The sequence below is a fragment of the Schistocerca gregaria genome, chromosome 4 (genome assembly GCF_023897955.1).
Source record: "Schistocerca gregaria isolate iqSchGreg1 chromosome 4, iqSchGreg1.2, whole genome shotgun sequence".
NCBI classification, from domain to species: domain Eukaryota; kingdom Metazoa; phylum Arthropoda; class Insecta; order Orthoptera; family Acrididae; genus Schistocerca; species Schistocerca gregaria.
Window position 1 is genome coordinate 676,912,421 of NC_064923.1, and position 18,814 is coordinate 676,931,234.

An 18,814-nucleotide genomic window follows, 5' to 3' on the forward strand; every position below is an offset into this window, starting at 1 on the left:
AGGGAATCAGGGATCACGCAGTTTGTTGGTAGGTTAGTGAAGGTATGGGGAATTCTACCCACAGTTCATGTAATTGGCGTAAATATCTTGCTGCTGATTCGCGTACGCTATTATGCCGCCCCATTGCGACCCAGATGATTTCGATAGGATACACATTAGACAAATTTCATCTTCGAGACATCAGTTCACTATAATGTTCCTCAAACCTCTGTGGCTTCGGGACGTGGATAATTATACTGCTGAATGCTGACTTCACTGTCGGGGAGAACATCAGGCATGAAGAGATGCTGGTGTTTCGCAGCTGTTACCGTGTCTTTGATTAATACCAAAGGTTCCATGCAAGCGCAGCAGAATGTCTCCCACAGCATAACACTGCTCCCACCAACCTGTGTCCTTGGCCCGCTGCACGTTTCGACTCGCCATTCACCTTGATTACGGCGTTTGTGGAGACGACCATAGACCTACCGCAGCAAAACAGTGATTCACTCAAAGAGCCGACAGGTTACCATTAATCGACCTCGAAGCAAGGTAGTCCCGTGTCCACAGCAACCGTAATTGATGATGTCGTTGGATCGTCATGTGAACACATGGGGGTCGTCTGGTGCAGAGCTGCATGTTGAACAATGTTCGATGTACGGTGTGTTCCGTAATACTTGAGCGTGCTCCAGCTTTGTGGTCTTATGCCACAGATCACCATCTATCCCACTTTACAGAACAGACAAGCCTCCGAACCCCACGGTCTTTGAAGAGTCTCCTACTCCTATAAGACGAATCCTTTTAAAATAATTTGGATAAAATTTGTTTAAAGCGTTCAAGTTTGTTAGCTCGTACTGGAATAGCCCTCTTAAGGATTAGAAATAATGTGCATCAGTGTTGTATTCATCAAAACAAGAAAAGTTATCAGGAAAAGGGCGTTGACCGCACGATGACGGGGCATAAAATATATTGACGATATGTCGGGACCGAACTCTGACAAATGACGACCACACCTTGAGCAACTTACACAGAAACAGTAACAGTTCCTTCTAAGAGCATCTAGCGCTGCCGTTCAAATCACTACATATTTCCCGATCGCTGTGCACATCCTATACTTCTCCGTGTAATGTTTGGTATTAATTTAGATTATTGTGTGTAGTTCATCACGTTGGTAAGGTACACTACTGGTCATCAAGATTGCTACACCACGAAGATTGCGTGCTACAGACTTGAAATTTAACCGACAGAAATAAGATGCTGTGATTTGCAAATGATTAGCTTTTCAGAGCATTCAAAAAGGATGGCACCGGTGGCGACACCTACAACGTGCTGGCATGAGGAAAGCTTCCAACGGTTCCTCATACACAAACAGCAGTTGACCGGCTTTGCCTGGTGAAACGTTGTTGTGATGCCTCGTGTAAGGAGCAGGAATGCGTACCATCACGTTTCCGACTTTGATAAAGGTTGTATTGTAGCCTATCGCGATTGCGGTTTATCGTATCGCCACATTGCTGCTCCCGTTGGTCGAAATCCAATGACTGTTAGCAGAATGTGGAATCGGTGCGTTCAGGAGGGTAATACGGAACTCCGTGCTGGATCCCAACGGCCTCGTAACACTAGCAGTCGAGATGGCAGGCATCTTAACCGCATGGCTGTTACGGATCGTGCAGCCACCTCTCGATCCCTGAGTCAACAGATGGGGACGTTTGCGAGACAACAAACATCTGCACGAACAGTTGGACGACGTTTGCAGCAGCATGGACTATCAGCTCGGAGACCATGGCTGCGGTTACCCTTGACGCTGCATCAGAGACACGAGCGCCTGCGCTGGTGTACTCAAGAACAAACCTGGGTGCACGAATGGCAAAACGTCATTCTCTCGGATGAATCCAGGTTCTGTTTATATGTTTACATCATCATGATGGTCGCATCCGTGTTTGGCGACATCGCGGTGAACGCATATTGGAACCGTGTATTCGTCATCGCCATACTGGCGTATCACCCGGCGTGGTGGTATGGGGTGCCATTGGTTACACGTCTCGGTCACCTATCGTTCGCATTGACGGCACTTTGAATAGTGGACATCACATTTAAGATGTGTTACGACTCGTGGCTCTACCCTTCATTCAGTCCCTGCGAAACCCTACATTTCAGCAGGATAATGCACGACCGCTTGTTGCAGGTCCTGTACGGGCCTTTCTGGATACAGTAAATGTTCGATTGCTGCCCTGGCCAGCAAATTATCCAGATCTGTCACCAACTGAAAGCGTCTGGTCAATGGTGGCCGAGCAACTGGCTCGTCACAATACGCCAGTCGCTACCCTTGATAAGCTGTGGTATCGTGCTGAAGCTGCATGGGCAGCTGTACCTGTCCACTCCATCCAAGCTGTGTTTGACTTAACGCCCAGGCGTATCAAGGCCGTTATTACGGCCAGAGGTGGTTGTTCTGGGTACATATTTCTCAGGATCTTTGCACCCAAATTGCGTGAAGTTATAATCACATGTCAGTTCTAGTATAATATATCTGTCCAGTTAATACCCGTTTATCATCTGCATTTCCTCTTGGTGTAGCAACATTAATGGCCAGTAGTGTAATATGTTGCCTCTATAATACAACGTGGGTATTTACTGAGCGAAAGTCTTGCCACAATTTGTTGGTTGCCTGTATATGTTGAGAATGCCAAGTTTGCGACATACCCATTTTTCGTGTCAACAGCTTTATTTTGTCGACTGTACCCGCAAAAACAAACAAAAAGTATGTTTAATGTCCTTGCTTTTGCGAGGTGATAAACAAAAGATTCACTAACCTTTGAAATGATTCGTTAAGCAGATTTGACAGAAATTTATGTTCTATATTAAAAACCTATGAGCAGATTCAAAGCAGTAACAAATCGAGTCGGATACAGGGCTGATGGAGCGGTGTCCGTCTGCAGGTGGTGTACACGCTGGTGGCTGGTGGCCTGTTGTGTGGAGCGCTCATCTCGTGCATCGTGGACGCTTTCTTCGTGTCGCTCATCATCTACCAGGCGGCGCAGCTGCAGCTGCTCAACCTCATGCTGGTCAACGTGTGCGGCGCTCAAGGCGAGGCAGAGCCCGGGCTGGCGGACAGCCGCGACGAGAAGCGACGAGAAGCGGCCCAGTCTGCAGACGTGGAGGGCCAGATGAGGCGGCGGCTGGCCGAGTGCGTCTGCTACCACTGCGACATCGACAGGTGAAGCGCGCTGCCGCGGGCCACTTGCATGCATGCGGTCAGGATCAACCGTCTGTTAATCGATTTATTGGTCTGTCGTATAGTCCACAGCAATGAAGGAATACTTGATTCGTGCAGTAAAGAAAGGTAGAAGAAGAAATTAACCCAAAACGCGTTATTTCCACTAGTAATTCTATGCACAAATACTGAATGAGAGAAAGGAATCATACAATTTAGAACGTCCGTTTCCTTTTATAGGACGACTTCACCTAACAAACTTCGAGGCGTGATTGGTCCCGCACAGAGAGTTATATAGGGTGTAACAAAAATACGTTCGTCACAAATTGCAGGACACATTCCTCAACGGTAGACGAAGAAATTGTTTTATATGAACGTGAGCCGGGAAACGCTTTGTTTCTATGTTACAGCTCGTTTTCCCTCCATGACTGTCTGTCGAGTGTTACACGTGGGCCAGCTGTATCCATGCCATTTACAGTGTGTGAAGTCAGCTGATTTACGTGTGGAATCTGGTTTTGCAGGATAGAGCGGATCAGGTAGTGGTTTTGGAGGGGGCCGAAATCAGTTACTGTCAGTTGCACAAAACACACAAACTTTTATTTTCCTACGATCCACTTAATTGCAAATTGCCTTTAAAGGATTAAAATCAAATAATATGGCTGGAGGCCTAGTTAAGAAAACTTGAGATACTCCCTGTGCTGAAGGCCCGCAACTGCACCAAAAACAAGAACAGCTGGAGGCCTGAACACAAGTTATACAAAACTGCTTTAAAGAATACACACTGCTGAAGGTCTTACTTAAAAAAATATTTCACGTAAATAGTCGGTTGAAGGCCACACACTGGACATTGAACAACTCAAGCCTTAAGGCCTGGATAACAAGAATTTCAAATAGAACAAACCTTCAAAATTTCGTTTTAAACAAATTAGTCTTCAAATCTTAATTTAAGTCGACTGAAGGCCTTATTTTAAAATTAAAACAAACTAAATTAATAAACGGGTGAAGGACTTCCACAGTACTCCAGACTAAAATGAAAATCACAATCTAAAACCAACACAACGGTGGTTCTCAGAAATGTTCCAAGTGTCGGCCTGAGGCTGTAGCTGTAGCGTAAGGTGAGTTGAGAGAGTCAGCCAAGAGTAAGGTTAAATAAGTGGATGGCAACCCGATCCAGGGACGGCTGAAGGACTGACCAACAACCTAATCAATTCCCTTCTCCTTGACCAATGGTATAACAATGAAAATTATCAGCCGAGGATGAAGATACCAGCGCCACTACGTCTTCAAAATTGGCGTCTAAAAACAGAGAAGCCACAATAACCACTCTAAGAAAAAAATATGAACAAACAACTAAAAGAATGTAGAACTACATGCTGTGCCGGACAGCATCAACACGGCGAGGAAAAATACACTGCAGGAAAACTACGCTAATGACCAGGGCAGGCCACAAGGCAGAAAATACCGCTGGTGCATTTCCTGATAAGTATAAACCAATTTAACAGTTACAGACCATACAGGAAAACGGCTGCAAAATTTCGCCGACTCCAACACACTATACTGTGAGGTAAAGGGCGAATAGTGGCCTCCTGAAAATATTCTAGGTTGGCGTGGCCCCGCTCGTCAAGGCCGGAGCCCGGCAGCAAACGTTAGCCGGACGTGAGGTGCAGCCCCAGCGCATGGTCCAGCCGCGTGGCTGGGAATTCCGCTGTGACGAGGACGGTGCTTTGTGACAGTGAAGGAGACCCGTCGAGAGTGCCAAAGATGGCGGACTTTGTAAAACCTTAATGGCAGACATCTCACTGTTCGTATAGAAATTAATAGTAGCCAGATGAACCATGATACTTCAAAAAGAAACATGCACATTATCATTAACTGCACGACAATTCTGATGGTGTAGTCTGATTTTCCATATCTTTATTAGTTTTTAGGTTTAGTATCTGACGGTAAATTATACAAGTAGCACCAGCAAAGAATTTCCAAAATCTAAACGGTTCTTCCGATTTCGTCGATCTATGTGCCTCTAGAAAGCTTCTAGTGTAAACCTAAATTAGTATGAATTAAAGGCATGTAACTTAAACAGTACATGAGTTATTGGAGGTCAAAGTGGCCGATTACTATCGACCGGGTCAGGCCATAAGTATTGTAGCAGCATCCTTATAAATATATTTATACATCTATGTCTTTGTATATATCCGATATATACTATTCATGAAGAAACTGGTTAAATATTTAGTGTGGTTTAGAAAGAACAGAGACATTAGGCTCCTGACCTACCTTTTATTTCTTTTCTTTTGATGTGTATTTATTTAATCATTTATGTATTTAATAATGTGTGCTAGAGCGTGTTTATGGTCCAGCCGTAGGAATATTTATTTAATTTCAAGTATTTAAATCTAATTCCAATGTTTCGTATGTGTTTATGTACGTGAGTGTGCATTGGCTGTAAGACAGGGTGGGAGCGCTCTAACCAATCACAGCGTTCGTTAATGATGAGACTGTATGGAAGTGGGGAAGAGATTCGTTTCGAGAGAGGACACAGGGGCAGTTCTGGAGAGGACGGCACTGGACACGGGAAGTACTGGGTCGGTATGGCGACAGACTCACGGTCGCGAGAGAGACTTGGAGAGGAGCAGTTTGCGCGTGGTCGTGGCTGATACAAATATTTGGTGGTGCTGACTTGTGCACTTGTGAGATTTCCGTGCCTTCTACAGTGAAGACGTACTGTGCGCTTAGAAGTGAATATCTCGCGAGCTTTGTTGTTGTTCACCACTAATTACGTGCAGTAAGAATCTATTGTTTCCCTGTTATTCAGTTCATATTTTATTTAATTGCTGGACCATCGACACCAATAAGTGTTTTGTAGAAACATACCGCATTCTCAAAAGTACTCCTACTATCGTACTCATCACTTAAAGTCGTTAAGATATTACCTGCAGATTATATTTAATTGCAATCTCTCGTTTGTAAACGTTTATGTTACGTTCAAAATTCGCGATTGTCGAGTGACCATTCGATTCATGTGTCTGTTCATATTGCATACTGTTGACTCAGCAGTATTTGGCTTGTAATGAGGCAACTACCTATCCCAGCCCCTAGACAACGAACCCAGCCAAAACTTTTAACATTGCAACTCTGAGTCGGAGGGTGCGTAGTTGTATTTAGAAAGCCCACAATACGTTGCTACTAGCTGGAACGGCCCAGGAAGCAACAACTGGCAATGAACGAAGAGATGTCGCAGCAGTTGAGATTTCATAACAGGTTAACTGATCACTCAACTTCAGTGTCCAGGTTCGGTGGGCAACGAACTTTGTAGCTCTCGCAGCTAGAGCGTCACAAGCTGACCGCGCGTGCACACCGCCAGCGGTCCCGGCCTAACCTCATGCCGTGGAGACTTCCTCGGTGCTCTGTCTCAACCGACCGACTGCCACACACACCACCACAAGAAAATGTAGCGGTCGCACCAAAGATGGTACAGCAGTGGTAGTATCGATAAGCGCTGCTGCTGCCACTGATGGAGGCAAGTCAGCAACTTGTTATGGTAGTAACTCATGGACAAATAAGACGTCACTCGATTGTGATAAAATGCCAAAGAACAAACAGCATCAACACGAGCCGGCCACGGCTCAACGTGCACCGGTACTCTTCTGCGAATGGCTTATTCAACGCAGTGTCAACCGTAATTTTAGTGCAAGGCTGTTGTCCACAGATGAGGCGTAGTTTCAACGAGACCACATTCTAAATTTTCACAATCGGCATGTGTGGGCAGAAGTCAGTCCTCACCCAATTGTTGAAGCAAATCATCAAAGAATTTTTGTCAATGTTTGGTCAGGCATGGTTGGTGACTGTTTTTGTAGGTCCTCACTTTCTTCCACCCAAGGATTATCGAAATTTCGTAGAAAATGTTAAAAAATGTGTCTTTAGCAGTGTGGCAAAACATGTACTTCATGCACGCTGGAGTACCTCCTCATTTTAGCGTTAATGTCCGACAGCTTCAAAATAATAAAATAATAGATTCGGTGACAGATGGATGGGTAGAGATGGACCGACTGCCTGCCCTCCACGCTGCCCGGACCTAAACCCACTGGACTTTAATTTGTGGGGGCATTTGGAAGCTCTTGTGCATGGAACCCCAATACAAGATATTCGGAGACTCCGTGCACGTATTATGGAAAGCTGCGGAAATGTACGCAGTACTCCAGGGACACATCAGCGCATTCGACATTCACTACGATGACGGGTTGATGCATGCATCAGTGCTCAGGGACACATCAGCGCATTCGACATTAACTACGATGACGGGTTGATGCATGCATCAGTGCTCACGGAGGGTATATTGAATATCTACTGTGATGAAGAGTTGCGTGTGGTATGGTGGTGTATTCTGTTGGTGTGTGTTTTACATCATAAATGATTGTAGAAAATAAAATTTAATATGGGAATAAAAGCGTTTTCAGACTCATGTTCATATAACACAATTTCTTCACACGAGGAAATATCTTCTGTAATTTGGGGCGTGCATTTTTCTTACAACCTGTATTACGTCAAACAGTATGTTTTTCAGTGAATCTTTCACCCTAAAGTGGAGTTAGAGCTATTTTGAATTTCTTGGCAGATTATTACCGTCAGCGGGCCAGGAACTCAATCGAACCCAGTACCTACGTCTCGGGGCAATGATGTTATTGACTGACCTATCCAGTACCTGGGTAGATCAGTAAATAAGGGCTTTGTCACTGAAGGGGTATACCAGGTTAGAGTTCCTGTCCCGCTGAGAGTTTTAATCTGCCAGGAAGTTTCCAAACATATTTTGAAGCCCGTTGCTTCTAAGTTAAGTACACAAGACATCTGAGAGCTGCGCTGAACAAATAACATTTTTTTTTATCTCTGACGTCATATTAAATTTGCAGTTTCAAACAGAGTTCTGTTTCCTGATGTGAAACGAATGTTCGATTCAGGCAATCAGCACACTACTAGAGGCGACTGGATTAAATTACACAGTACTCCTGACACACAACAGAAGACAAAATCGGGCGAGTGTTCCCCAAACTCGGCACCTCCCAACATTGAAATGTTCTGGAATTCTGTCTGTCTGGTACCACAAGGCAGTACGCATAAGCGCCATTAGTGCTTAACCAATAATATTAATAAGATCCACCATAGCTATACTCATAAAAATTTATTATATTTATAATGTCACGAACGATTTAGTTCAAAAGAACGTCATCATGTACACAGCCAACTGTATTCAAAAGAAATACTCTCAGGGTTGTGCCAGTATCATGACTTCAGAATAGTTATCTTACGTGAGATAACTAGGCTTTTTAATTGATGATGTTGGCATAACTCTGTGAAAATTTTCAATGAAGGTTATTGGAAGTGTAGCCATATGATATTTTGTTGAATGAAACGGGTCGTTACAAACAAAAGTGCATCAGTACATCTGTGCTGGTTTCTTGCTAATATAAACAAGAATCAATTGCGGATCACATCAAGATTAGCACTGTTCCATCAATTCAGTAATATGCAGGAACTAGTGATAAATTGCTCAAGTCAGTCGTGTTGGCAGAAGTAAGGGTTATCAGATATTACACTCAAAGAATGCGGAAGAGCTTTGTTCTTGAGATCAATTCCAATCACATGTCGCTCTAATAACCAAGGGCATAATTCATAAACGACAGATTAAAAGAAAAATGTGCTCCTTAAAAAAAAAGTTTTTTATGTGACTCATCTTCTTTGAAAGTTTTCCAAGGAGCTTTGCATTCGGAAGAATCGTAATCTATTAGACTATAATCGCTCTGCCTGCAACACGCTTATTTCGCCAGTAGCTAAAACAGTTATTTTTAAATGTCTATAAAACTTATGTGGGTCGTAGACCAAGTCATGAAAATTCATATATCTTTAGACCACCGTTCAAATAGCTTACATCAGAGTGCGTGATGCTACCATGGCAACTTCACGGAAATTCTGTACACTGTTGAAACGACTGCTCCTATATTTCACTGAGATTAGAGTAGTTAAAATGAACCAACTGATTAAATGGCGGCATAGGAAAGGATAACTAGGGAGCGTCATTACCAAGAAAAACATAAAAACGTTGGAAGTTTTACGGAACATAAAACATTAAAGCGGCGAACCCCGAAAAAAGTTATCCCATTTAGACGGACGTTGGTCACACTATTCCAATGTTTCAAGGATCTATTATACACACAAATAAAGGAAGAATACGGAACTGAAGGAGGAAACGAAATGAAACGTCGCAGATTGAGATGATATTGAAAGTTAAATCTAGTGGGGACTATTTAAATGATTGATTGGGTTATCATATTTTTAGTGTTCAAACAACATTTATTTTTCAAAAGAAAAAACAGACATAACTTTTGCTAAACAAGTAATTGATAGAATACCGTAAACAACTAACAGGTGGTTTAAGACTACACTGGACAAGGATCCTGTGTTGACAAAGACGGTTTAACTCTGGCTCTAAAAAGGTGGATAACGCTATCTGAATTGATCTGACGCTGAGCAGACTTTGATTGGTCAAATCTACTGAAGTTTCTCTATACAGGTGCTGCTGAGAGCAAGTGGCGATTGAGATCTGTACGCGCTGACAATGCTGGAGGGGCAGTACACTACCCTGCTTAAAAAAAATTCTTTGTTCTGTCCAATTGTTTTATACATCATAACCCACAACCTTATACATTAGTGGCTCTTAAATCTACATTACATTTTGTAATAATATCAGCAGCATTTTTACTTTTTTGTTTGTAGTTGTTAGTGAGCTTAAGTGCTACAGGAAATGATGAGTTACACTACCCTGTTTGCTTCGTGCGGCTATGTAACTTGCAGCTGGCGAGATGTGTGCGGCGCAGGAGGTAAGACGTGTAGGCGGCACCTGTGAATCGATCGCGGCCACGAAAGAAGTGCAAAAATCTCACGGTCTAGCGATCAGGCAGACGGATCGCAATTTACTCTCTACCAGAGCCCCAAAATCAAGGTAGATTTCAGTGTGCAACACTCCCTTTCGCTGGTCGTACCAAGGACCTATTTGGCTCACTTATATGCCAGAGCACACAAGGATACCATATAAGACTGCTAAACCAAAAACGAATTAGTGTGCCCTCGGCAAACGGGCAGTCCGAGACGTTTGAAGTCACACTGTCGGTACACTAAGAACTTCACCACAGGCTCCCCAGTAGAAACTACTCGCCAGTGAAGTCAGTCTCAGGAAAGGTCTGAAGTACCAACCACACATGCGAGAGTCTCGTCTAGAAGTGCTTCCAGACCAAAGTCCCACGCCCGAGTGCCTACGCACCTCTCCAGAAAGAAAATCCGTTTCCCCACAAACTGCACGAACGACACCGCCTTCAACCTATCTTGAGCTAATCATAGGGCTCCAGCGGCGCTAGATCTCCCCTCGCACATGGTAGAAAAAACTCATGTCGAAGCACGGCAAGAGTTAAGAAACCTGCGTCTCTGGAAAAAAAAAGAAACCGCTAATTACTGGTTTCTTTAATTTTTGCAGAGGGCGAAGACGATTTTCTCCAAAGTCGTATAGCTTTCCACGGCAACAAGAGAAGAGATACAATCTTAAAGATCTTTATCTAAATCGCCTTTGCCTTGGAGACTGTTAGTCCTAGCTATGAAGTGTAATAAAGATTCTATCTCTTAACATTTCTCAGATGCCAGAGTTTCTTATACAACCGAGGCGGCCAATGGATGTGGTAACAAGCCTATTTGCAGTATTAGCAAACATGAAAACTTGTTATTTTTTATTATGTGTGGCTCTGCGCACAATGCCTGGCTTATGACTCCACTGTGTAGACGTTTTCCCTCAGACCATCGCCCCCAGCCCAGACTTTGGCTGGCACCATGGCAGGTATTGCTGCTGGAGACCTGTCTCGACGAGGGGCTGCCCATTGTACCCTGTACAGCTGTGGGCCTGTCTGGCAAGATTTATTGAGAGATGGGTTCGCCGCCTTTTGCTTTCAACTCCAACATGCTGTTTCCGTGGGCTAAGAACCATAAAAATACCTCATGCTTATAGCTCTCTTCCAGGCTCCATCAACATCTCCTCAGGCCGTTATCTTTCTAGAGTCTCGCTCAAGGTACATCAGGCTGTAACAAAATCTTTAATGATTTCCCTTATACGATAAACAGGTGAGAGAGTAACTTGTCCTCTCTAAATATATGATGTTATGTCGATGATTAGAAATTGAGTTAGATTTACAAGTAACCCGACAATATAAACCATTTACCTGTGTGACGGTGAGTCCCATACTGCAACATGAATACATGCACTGATTTGGTTTTGAAGGGTGTCATAAAGCCATTGTAATCTTGCCTAAGGCAAACTGGCCTACAACTGCTGCAAATGGTCTGTGATATCCCACATATTGGCACTGGAACGGAGTTGATTACTGAGCTGGTCCCACATATGTTCTGTCTGATACAAATGTAGGGACTTTTCTTGCTATGTTAGTGTGCCAGCATCAAGAAAACACTTCAGTGTTTGTTTAACAGTTGTGGCGTGAGAAGTATCACATGACGACGCAGGATGTCTGTGATGTACTGTTGTGCCATTGCAGTTCCCTCAATTACTATCAGCTATGACCTGATGATGTACCCCATGCCACCCCACCCAATGATGCCAGTAATAACACACCGTCTCTATAAAACATTAGATGAATGCTACCTTTCCATAGGTTTGTACCCTAGTCACCGAGGGCAGTCATCTGGGATAGTACAGAATCGAGACTCATCGCTGAACAAAATGCGTCTCTAATCATCAGCAGTCCATGCTTCACGGTCACCTCTGTGCTACAAATGCAGCCTATCGAGTTGTGCGAACAGCAGTGTACGCATGGGATGATAATTCCGTAATATGTCTCCTGTTAGTCTCCGACCAATGGTACGGGAAGACGTAACACATTGCAGGGAGTCCACTACTTGCTCTCGGATGCTTATGAAAACATATGCAGTACTCCAGGGATAAACCAACACGTCGGATATTCACTTCGACAGCGGGTTGATGCATGTATCAGTACTCACAGAGGGCATACCGAACATCTCCAGTGAGAAGGTACGTTCTGGTCGTGGCAGATTCGAATGTATAAGCGTTACATGTACTGAAGTGTATAATACGTAGATCTTACTTTCTGGTAGTCACACGTACGTGTAGTATCTCCATGCGGTGACCACCCATTATATACTCTGCCCGGCTTGGGAACAAAACTAAAGAATAACAACAGTATTGTACTCTGGTGGAAGCTCTTGTCACAGAAAACTACAGCGCAAATCATTTACATACCCGCGGATGTGTAAACGTATACGGAGTAATACTGGCGTCCCACTACTTCTTCTAGAAGCTTCACTTTTTTGCCAGGCGGTGTAAGGGATTCCACTAATGATATTATAAACTTTCATTGGTGTCAGATAACCATTTTCAGATGGAAAATCCTAGTCTCGAAACGACTGAGTCGACAGTTATAAGGGAGAAAGAGAATTGTGGTATTTTTACTCTTTGCCTCTTGGAGTTGATAATAACTGCTGTACACATGCTTTTTAATAATTCTCTTTATCTACGGGAGGACCTCCGCGGAACCGAAATCGTCATTTACATGTGCTAAAAGTTCGTGCTCATCTATCCTGCAATTTTCAAACCTACTGATGTAATAATTGAAGCTATTTAACCGCACTATCAACAAACCACAAGTTCTCGAATTCCACTGAGAGAGTTATTTCGCAACACGCTTTGGACTGTAGCCTTGAACACAGTTTTTCCAGAACAGGGATCCTAATCTCCGTCTCATACAACTGCACAGCAACCCTGGCAGTCAGTTTGGGCAACATGCCACAGAATTCAGACATCTCAAGAGATCAGATAGCGTAATGCAGAATTATTCGTAAAATTCTCACCAGAAACCATTACAAGTTACTCAAAGTATTGATTTATACTTTTATTCCCATAAAGGTGCTAATGTGCAATTATTCACTCCAGTATATTCGTACATCGATTGAAGTACAAGCTAGGTGGCAAACAGCAAAACTGTTTCGTTGGCCCAAAGACACCTTAGAGTGCTATCAGAAACACATAATGTTCTGTAGTGACAAAATATCTTGAATAAAGTTACAGCCATAGGCGGAAGCAATCATTTTAAAACATGATGGCACATATGTACTTAAATTTGAAGGTTGTGAAGATTATTGGTGAATGATTCTGTTCTATATAGAGAAGCCCTTCACGCAGTACACGCTTTGTTGAGCAAGTGGGAATAACGCACAACACAAACAAATCTTATAGAGTGGGTATAAACAGCTATAATTGTTTGATTACGCGATTGCAAAAAAATCACTGTCAGTCCATCAAATAGCTGGGCGTATGCCTAGAGGTGATTTAGAAAAAAACGACCACACACAACTAATCGAAGGAAAGGTAGGTGCCGTACTGAGATTCATTGGATAAGTACTCAGGAACCGTCATCCAGTTACGACAGAGGAAGTTCACGCATTCCTCCTTCGCCAGACACTTCATTATCTCTTTTCAGTCTGAAGTCATTACCAGTTAGTGTTAATAGAGGCAACACAGAATATCCGAAAAAACAGTATGTTTTGCCACTAGTTAGTTTAGTAAGTTCGAAGTCGCGGAAATGGTCATATAATTCCTGCGGAAAACTACTGCTAAAATTCCTGGGACGTACGTTTCTAGTCAACACGTTGCACCCTTCTACACATATCTTGTCGGAAAACCACTAAGATGAAACTAAGGAGATTCGAGCTCGTATGATGACTTAAAAAAGTCGTTCTGTCTCGGCTTCGATCTCTCACGACTGTACATCGAGTTATCTGTCACTTTAGGCATTAAGTGTGATACGTTTCCTTAACCTCTGAAGATTTAAAAGAGGTGCCTTGCCCATTAAAAGTGATGGGGAATGGCAGGGCCTACCCTTTCACCACATAATGTGGATTTTGCTCACAACTGCCCTATCAGGGTGACTTTACATTATCTAGAACGGAGGACTGGGCTTGATACAGATCACCACATACAAGAGTAGTCGGCGCATCAGAAAGGATCAGGGCATGGCGCAAGAATCGTCTATCTGACTTCATAAAAAAATTCCACCACGATCAAACAAAAACTACTCATTGGATTTACAATCAATTTTATCGTCTTAAGAGGAGCATTGTCAGTAGGGGGCCTTGCAATGCTAGCATTTCCTTGATATTTCTGTAAACGGGGTTAACACTTTTCATTGAATGTCGGATTAAAAGCTCCACAATTTATTACAAATCGAAATTACACTTGCACAAACGAAGTATAATTATTGAGTATACATATCTTTTACCTATGAACGTTAATACAAGACTGAGGGGCGTAGGGGGGATATGGCCTAAACTGAGCAGTCACCCACAATACTGGCGTTCGAAATGGACAAAGGAAGGTGGGAGCTGACCATTCAGAACATAATTTACTCTAATAATTAGTGAAAGGTAAGAGACGGGACCCAATAGCTAACATGTAAATATATCGAAAAGGCAAACTATGAACTACTTGTGGATGCGCCTTATTAAAGCGGCCTCCCGTCCGTAAACTAATAAAATTCATAAAACTCAGTGTGCAACCCCTTGATTTACAAATAAGAATAACAATAAACGCAGGCCATGCTACTTCTGGTTCAATTTAGATATCGTGTGCAGAACTATTCACCACGTGTTCACACGTGGGAGACAAAAAAGAGAAAACCTAACACACAAATGTCTTTATGAAATGTTCACTAATATCAAGGAGTATTGGAGAAGGAAAGACGTTCACAATACTGTTAATAATTGCATGAACACTGGGGGGAGGGGTGGGGGCGGGGGTTCACCATACATCTACCCACTTTTGAGTTTAACCAGTGTCTCTTAATACTACGACTCGTAGCAATACAATATCAAAAACTTTTATTACTGGGTAAACAGTCCCTACGTTATTTGACAGATAACATTTATAATTCACGCTCAGGTCAGGAAATGCACCAATACGGGAATAGCAGCTTTTACGTTATTGGTCAGAACGCAAGCAATTATGACGGTCGCCGTAATTTTCGCGTGACGCCATATTTCTCGACAAAATACTCTTATTAGTCACTGTCATATGTCTAGTCTCATAACAATAGATAAATACTTTAAATAACTACAATAATTTTGACATGTAAGGAGAATTAGTTCTAATGAGAGGAAGAAGTTTATATTTACTGGTGTTTCAACAATGACTACCAGGCAACTTTTAATTCACGGATTGTAATTTTGTTTTCGTTAGCAGAAAGCAAGCATAAAGGAAACAAAGAATTTATTTGAATAGAGTGTGTAATTCTTATACTTTTAATACAGAAAGAAAGTTCCTAGTTCAGGGGATAGCGTTCGGCGAAATCTCTTAACTTTTTGTTGCATACGAAGTGTGGTGTTGGGAGTACGATGTCGGCGGGTTACGATGATGAGAGCAGGATACAGGCAGTTCCGCTGGTTAATCTTCTCCGGCGAAACGCAAATAAAGTTCCGGCGCAGCTGTATCATTAACCCCGTGGTGATTAACGAACCACAAGACGGTAGTATACGATCGTTGTTCACATGTCCTCTCTTTCAAAGTACATTACGTAGACATTGCTCATTTTTACACTTTATGCACTGTCCGTGACGCTATCGTCCATAATTACAAAGTTCATCACATTCATATAGTCTTAGCCACAAATACACAGTTCTTGTGTGTGAAGCACACCGTAAACAATGTCCACTCTGTTCTCGCATTTCAAACTTCGACAACGTGACTGAAAGTCATTTACACTGCACAGTTAATTTAAGGCTTCACTTTCACGGCTTGACAGAATGTGATAGACAACAGTTCCACCACCCAAAACCAATACCAGCAAAGTTCATTCGCATAAAAGAACTGTTCGTGTCGGCCACAACAACGTATTGTTAGCGGCACTTTCACAGTCCGGTTTATTTGCTCTTAAAGTTCGCTTTCGATGGCATTACAAACCGCAGTGGTAAAGAGAATTAACAATCTGATAGTCCGGTATCACTGTCCATACAATTACGTGTGCTTTTCATAAAACGCAGTACTATTTTCCGCGCACGCTTCACAGATACACCGCCCACCATTCCCTCTACTACACAACAACCTTTCGACTATCGATATCACTATCGCTGTCCCCTGTCTACAGATGTTATATCGATATCGTAAATTACATAAATCTTTATAAATGTAATTGACTGCATTTTTCCCAATTAATAATATTCCAAAAGAGAACTTTACAGACTTTACCACAGGTACAAAGCAAGAAACATCTTTATCCATTGGCAAATGAAATAATCACAATTACATCTTTATATTTTAAAACCACAGTAGAATGTTACATAATAAGAATTTGAAATGCCCATATGAACAAAATAAAAAGAATAGAAATCTAAAGAAAACCACTAAAAAATTTTATATGCGTAATTAGCAATGCCTTCACACGCTCGCCTCACATAGCTGTTGTAACTCAACGTGCTCTACAGTGTCGACATGTTGCCTTGGCATAATACGCGCTGTACTGTGGTACCACAGTTACAGTATGTGTGGAAAATAGTTTCCATGTGCCTGAACGCATGCACTTAGGAGCCGTAGGGTGTTCTGTCTCACATGTCCAGTCTGCCAGACTGTAACTGAACAGCATCAAAGACAGCTTGAATACGCCGCTCGAGTGTTTCCACGTCTGGAATGAGCTCTGCTCTGCCGAGCGGTTCTATGCGTTGCAGCCCGGAACCGCGCTGCTGCTACGGTCGCAGGTTCGAGTCCTGCCTCGGGCATGGATGTGTGTGGTGTCCTTAGGTCAGTTAGGTTTAAATAGTCCTACGTTCTAGGGGACTGATGACCTCAGACGTTAAGTACCATAGTGCTCAGAGCCATTTGAAGCCGTTTGAAGCTCTGCATTCACGATACTTTTGAGATGGCCCCATAACGAGAAAACACACGGGTTGGGATTCGGTGAACGAGCAGGCCGTGAAGTCGGATCCTCTCGTCCGATCTATCAACCAGGAAAGACACGGTTGTGATGCGGACGTTAACGACGGACTGGACTGGAGCACCGAGATGTATCTGCCACAAAACCCTTCGAATCATCAATGGCACTTCTTCTAGCAGGGGAGGCAATGTCACCAACAAAAAGCGCAGATAGTTGCGGCTGTTATGGCGACGTGGCATGAAGACTGGTCCTAAAATAAGGATGCCGTTTATCCCGGCCCACGCATACCGGTTGCATCGATGCTGATGATTCGCTGTCATGATTACATGAGAGTTCTGCCCAATATCACATAGAAGTTGAAGATACCACTCGGCGCCATGCGCGCTTCATCTGTGAAGAGGATGGACGATACTGATCCCAGACTCGTGGTTGCCTGGTGAAGAAACCAGTGACAAAACTGCTCCCTGTGTGGAAACTCTGTCGTTAGTAAGCCCTGCATATGCTGTACGTGAGGAGAGAAGTAACTGTTGTCATGGTCGTCTGGCTTATCCGGTACTGGCGGGCCAATTGCCTGGTACTGACACGCCGTCGCCTTCTACAGTGTTAATCACATTTCACTCCAAGTCCGAACGTGTTTGGTACATCCGAAATGTTTTCCTGCTTCCTGAAACGACCCTGTTTCAGACAAACGGCGAAACACTTGCGGTTGCCGTCGGGGGATAGCTGTTCTGATACAACTTTGCTGCAGGCCGCGCGTTGCCATTTGTCTTTACGTAAGTAAACATCGTGTCCCCAAGCTCTCGATTCGAATACGGAACCATTGTGTACAACACTGTATCACACCGACTGCAACGTAAATCAGCAAGGGAAGTGAATGGTAACATCACCAATTACAACGACAACAGAGAGCGCTAGGACATGACGTATGAGGAAAAGTACCACCCTCTAGGAGGAAACCATGTATACTGTAACTGTGGCTGCATGGTAAAGCGGGTATCAGGCCGCAGTCTCTGTAACAAAGTATAATTGAATAAATGTTCTCTAGCATAGAAACCTATTTCCGGACATAATTTCATTAGACCGGTCAGTCCCTAGAGTTTGTGCACGGTGGAAAAAATCACCCATCTTCACTCTCTCTGTATTACGTCTTAGCTCTTTAATTTCGGCTTTCGATTTTAAGTAAATTGGCGACTAATTTATCATGAAACAGCTGGAAAACAACGAAAATTTTACATTCTAAATCAACACTGAGGGCCGGTTTGTGTCTCAATAAAAAATGAATCTTCTCCTAACTGTGGGTTGAAGCATTAGGAGCCAATAAATTTTATTTCTGAGTATGTTAATTCTTCCGCATCCATTTTTTCCTCACTAATTCTATCATATTACTAGAAACGAGACGTTAACATAGACAGTGCTAACGACACAGGTCTACAGCCTGTGTTGCTGTAAGAGTGTCAATTTGTAAAGAACGGTGCTGGAAAAGTTTTGAGGTAACTCCTGGCTGTCATAATCGGAAAGGGGGGCGGAGGGATCGTGAGCAGGTGATATGGCCAACAGCGAGTATCAGCGCCGGCAATGTCTCGTTTGCTCATCCCTGATTTAGACAGGCTGTTGTAGAATGTCAAATCCCTATCAAAAACGTCGCAAA

The 18,814-nt window shown here is 43.1% G+C and overlaps 1 protein-coding gene across 1 annotated transcript in view; it reads left to right on the top strand.

Annotated features, from left to right (window-relative positions):
* The window catches only part of LOC126267865 (odorant receptor Or2-like), a 95,384-nt gene that overhangs the window by 34,768 nt on the left and 41,802 nt on the right, over positions 1–18,814 (top strand). The window contains exon 4 of the mRNA XM_049973174.1: positions 2,910–3,187. Coding sequence (XP_049829131.1) covers positions 2,910–3,187 — 278 coding nt within the window. The remainder of the gene's footprint in view (positions 1–2,909; positions 3,188–18,814) is intronic.